Source organism: Somniosus microcephalus, chromosome 3, assembly GCF_052327205.1.
Source record: "Somniosus microcephalus isolate GS21.2 chromosome 3, FLI_Smic_1.0, whole genome shotgun sequence".
NCBI classification, from domain to species: Eukaryota; Metazoa; Chordata; class Chondrichthyes; order Squaliformes; family Somniosidae; genus Somniosus; species Somniosus microcephalus.
This window is the reverse complement of record NC_140989.1, coordinates 225780677-225785744: the sequence shown is the minus strand read 5'-3', so window position 1 is coordinate 225785744 and position 5068 is coordinate 225780677. Positions and strand designations below refer to the sequence as shown.

The 5068-nt window shown below is 48.5% G+C and overlaps 1 protein-coding gene across 1 annotated transcript in view; it reads right to left on the bottom strand.

Moving 5' to 3' along the window:
• Positions 1–3456: 3456 nt before the first annotated feature.
• The window catches only part of mdp1 (magnesium dependent phosphatase 1), a 5635-nt gene continuing 4023 nt past the window's right edge, over positions 3457–5068 (bottom strand). The window contains exon 3 of the mRNA XM_085982205.1: positions 3457–3728. Coding sequence (XP_085838331.1) covers positions 3634–3728 — 95 coding nt within the window. The 3' untranslated portion in view covers positions 3457–3633. The remainder of the gene's footprint in view (positions 3729–5068) is intronic.

The window sequence follows — 5068 nt, the reverse complement described above, 5'->3', positions numbered from 1 at the left end:
CTTTTGGCAGATACAAAGGGCTAAAAACAGTGGAAGCCCTAGAGGAGTATAGAAAGTGCAGGGGGGTACTGAAAAAAGAAATTAGGAGAGCGAAGAGGGGGCATGAAAAAACACTGGCGGGCAAAATAAAGGAAAATCCCAAGGTGTTTTATAAGTATATTAAGGGCAAGAGGATAACCAGGGAAAGAGTAGGGCCCATTAGGGACCAAAGTGGCAATCTGTGTGTAGAGCCAGAAGATGTAGGTGAGGTTTTAAATGAATATTTTGCATCTGTGTTCACTATGGAGAAGGACGATGTAGGCATAGAAATCAGGCAGGGGGATTGTGATATACTTGAACAAATTAGCATTGAGAGGGAGGAGGTACTAGCGGTTTTAGTGGGCTTAAAAGTGGATAAATCCCCAGGCCCAGACGAGATGTATCCCAGGCTGCTGTGTGAGGCAGGGGCTCTGACACAAATTTTCAGAACCTCTCTGACCACAGGGGAGGTGCCAGAGAACTGGAGGACAGCTAACGTAGTGCCATTATTCAAGAAGGATAGTAGGGATAAACCAGGGAATTACAGACCAGTGAGCCTAACATCAGTGGTAGGGAAATTATTGGAAAAAATTCTGAGGGACAGAATTAGTCTCCACTTGTAGAGGCAAGGATTAATCAAGGATAGTCAGTATGTCTAACCAATTTGATTGAATTTTTCAAGGGGGTGACTAGGTGTGTGGATGAGGGTAATGCAGTTGATGTAGTCTACATGGACTTCAGTAAGGCTTTTGACAAAGTTCCACATGGGAGACTGGTCAAGAAGGTAAGAGCCCATGGGATCCAGGGCAATTTGGCACATCGGATCCAAAATTGGCTTAGTGGCAGGAGTCAGAGGTGATGGTCAAAGGTTGTTTTTGTGACTGGAAGCCTGTGTCCAGTGGTGTACCGCAGGGATCGGTGCTGGGTCCCTTGCTGTTTGTAGTGTATATTAATGATATGAATGTAGGAGGTATGATCAGTAAGTTCACAGATGACACGAAAATTGGTGGAGTGGTAAATAGCGAAGAGGGAAGCCTCAGGCTACAGGATGATATAGACGGGTTGGTCAGATGGGCAGAACAGTGGCAAATGGAATTTAAACCTGAAAAGTGTGAGGTGATGCATTTTGGGAGGACTAACAAGGCAAGGGAATACACAATGAATGGTAGGACCCTCGGAAGGACAGAGGATCAGAGGGACCTTGGTGTGCATGTACATAGGTCCCTGAAGGCAGCAGGATAGGTAGATAAGGTGTTTAAGAAGGCATATAGGATACTTGCCTTCATTAGCCGAGGCATAGAATATAAGAACAGGGAGGTTATGATGGAGTTGTACAAAACACTAGTTAGGCCACAGCTGGAATACTGTGTGCAGTTCTGGTCGCCACACTATAAGGATGTGATTGCATTAGAGGGTGAGGGGGGACTTGATTGAGGTGTACAAAATTATGAGGGGCATAGATAGGGTAGCTAGAAGGAACTTTTCCCCTTAGTAGAGGGGTCAATAACCAGGGGGCGTAGTTTCAAGGTAAGGGGCAGGAGGTTTAGAGGGGATTTGAGGATAAACATTTTCACCCAGAGGGTGGTTGGAATCTGGAACTCACTGCCTGAAAGGGTGGTAGAGGCAGGAACCCTCACAACATTCAAGAAGCATTTAGATGAGCACTTGAAACGCCACAGCATACAAGGCTACGGACCAAGTGCTGGAAAATAGGATTAGAATAGACAGGGCTTGATGGCCGGTGTGGACACGATGGGCCTCTTTCTGTGCTGTATAACTCTATGACTCTAAACACTGACCTTTCACCTTCTGGGACCCGGGTGGTCACGACCCCTCCAGTACATGCAGGTACAGCAAGCAATAAGGAAGGCAAATGACATGTTGGCCTTTATTGTAAGGGGGTTAGAGTACTTTTTTTATTTGTTTTTGTGGGATGTGGGCATCGCTGGCAAGGCCAGCATTTATTGCCCATCCCTAATTGCCCTCGAGAAGGTGGTGGTGAACCACCTTCTTGAACCACTGCAGTCCGTGTGGTGAATGTACTCCCACAGTGCTGTTAGGGAGGGAGTTCCAGGATTTTGACCCAGTGACGATGAAGGATCAGCGAAATACTTCTAAGTCAGGGTGATGTGTGACTCGGAGGGGAACTTGGAGGTGGCGGTGTTCCCATGCATCTGCTGCCCTTGCCCTACTAGGTGGAAGAGGTCGTGGGTTTGGGAGGTGCTGCCGAAGAAGCCTTGGCGAGTTGCTGCAGTGCATCTTGTAGATGGTACACACTGCAGCCACGGTACGCCAGTGGCGGAGGGATTGGATGTTTAAGGTAGTAGAGGGGGTGCCAATCAAGCGGGCTGCTTTGTCCTGGATGGTGTCGAGCTTCTTGAGTGTTGCTGGAGCTGCACTCATCCAGGCAAGTGGAGAGTAATCCGTCACACTCCTGACTTGTGCCTTGTAGATGGTGGAAAGGCTTTGGGGAGTCAGGAGGTGAGACACTCGCCGCAGAATATCCAGCCTCTGACCTGATCTTGTTACCACAGTATTTATGTGGCTGGTCCAGTTAAGTTTCTGGTCAACGGTGACCCCCAAGATGTTGATGGTGGGGGAATTCAGCGATGGTAATGCCATTGAATGTCATGGGCTGTGGTTAGACTCTCGCTTGTTGGAGATAGTCATTGCCTGGCACTTGTGTGGAGCGAATGTTACCTACCACTTATCAGCCCAAGCCTGAACGTCGTCCAGGTCTTGTTGAATGCGGGCATGGACTGCTTCATTATCTGAGGAGTTGTGAATGGAAGTCTTGCTACAATTGTACAGGGCCTTGGTGAGACCACACCTGGAGTACTATGCACAGTTTTGGTCTCCTTATCTAAGGAAGGATAGACTTACCTTGGAGATGGTGCAACGAAGGTTGACTAGATTGATTCCTGGGATGAGAGATTGTGTAGAATGGGCCTATACTCCCTAGAGTTTAGAAGAATGAGAGGTGATCTCATTGAAACATACAAGATTCTGAAGGGGATTGACAGGGTAGATGCGGAGAGGTTGTTTCCCCTGGCTGGAGTGTCTAGAACTAGGGGGCATAGTCTCAGGATAAGGGGTAGGCCATTTAAGACTGAGATGAGGAGGAATTTCTTCACTCAGTGTTGTGAATCTTTGGAATTCTCTGCCCCAGAGGGCTGTGAATGCTGAGTCTTTGAGTATATTCAAGGCTGAGATCGATAGATTTTTGGACTCTAGAGGAATCAAGGGATATGGAGATTGGGCAGGAAAGTGGAGTTGGGGTCGATGATCAGCCATGGTCTTATTGAATGGCGGAGCAGGCTCGAGGGACCGTATGGCCTACTCCTGCTCCTGATTCTTGTGTTCTTATGTACATCTTCTGTGAAGGGGCATCCCACTTCAAAACAAAGCTATCAAAGCAGCAAGCACAAACCAGAGAGAGACAGTTCCAAATCTGTTTTCATACTTGTACACAAGGTTTAAAAAAGCCGTGACATCGGGTGTGATGCCACGGATTGTGACATCCTACATCTGTACATACTTTAAATACCATAATAGTATAAAATTCACAACTTTTGGTACATTCAGCTCTTTTGGAGACGGATGGGATTCCCACCCTCAGCTCTGGGCTTTCTGCAACTTTGCGAATTTCTCCAGTCCATCCTTCAGGAGCTTCATAGTCATTCCGGTGGGAACCAGGATACATCCGACACCTGGGAAAGATGGAGAGTCGAGACAGAGAGATGAGAGAGAGAGACAGCAAGAGCGCGACAGCGAGTGTCAGAGACAGACAGGGAGAGAGACAGAGACAGACAGAGTGACAGCGAGAGCGCAACAGCGAGTGACAGAGACAGACCGAGAGAGAGATAGACAGAGAGAGAGACAGAGTTAGAGAGAGATGAGAGAGAGAGAGAGAGAGAGCGCAAGAGCGAGAGAGAGACACAGAGTTAGAGATAGAGAGAGAGAGACAGCAAGCGCGAGAGACAGACAGGCACAAAGACAGGCACAGAGAGACAGAGAGTGAGAGACAGAGGGAGAAAAAACAGAGAGACAGACAGAGCAAGTGAGCAAAGGGCAGAGAGTGACAGAGAGAGAGAGAGAGAATAAGGGAGAGCAAGGTGGGGGAAGGGATGTTCACACCACACACACCCAGCGAGAGGTGTGAGCGCAAGATTGAGAGAAACAACAAGAGGGAGTTAGGGAGTGCGAGTGAGAGGGAGGGTGGGGAGGGAGACAAACCAAGAGATAGAGATAGGGATGGTGGGGGGAGAGAGACAGGTGGAGAAAGGGGCAGCGAGTGACGGTTGGAAAGACAGGCACACAGAATGAGAGTTAGAACAAGAGATGGACCGAGAGAGAGAGAGACGGAGGGTAAAACGGGAGAGAGGAAGGGAGTGAGGTGAAGAGACAGAAAGAAAATGGAAGCAATAGAGAGAGTGAGAGAGATGTAATGAATAAGGAATAGAAATAAGAAGGGAGAGAGAGTGGGTACAGGGGAGCGACAGAGATGATAGAAAATTAAGACAGGCCGGAGAGGAAACAGGAACATGAGTTCTCATTGCTTCTCCAGCTCCAACATACAGGGAATCACGCTTTGTTTAAAAAACAGACTGAAAACCACAAACAGTCAGGGCGGAGCCTGCGTTAAGGGGGGCCGACCTAGTTTAATGGCCATCCTCACAGGTGATTTCCGGCCTAGTTTAATGGCCTTCCTCACAGGTGATTTCGGGCCTAGTTTAATGGCCATCCTCACAGGTGATTTCGGGCCTAGTTTAAAGGCCGGTCCTCACAGGCGATTTCAGGCCTAGTTTAATGGCCATCCTCACAGGCGATTTCAGGCCTAGTTTAATGGCCGGTCCTCACAGGCGATTTCGGGCCTAGTTTAAAGGCCGGTCCTCACAGGCGATTTCGGGCCTAGTTTAAAGGCCGGTCCTCACAGGTGATTTCGGGCCTAGTTTAATGGCCATCCTCACAGGCGATTTCGGGCCTAGTTTAAAGGCCGGTCCTCACAGGTGATTTCGGGCCTAGTTTAATGGCCGGTCCTCACAGGCGA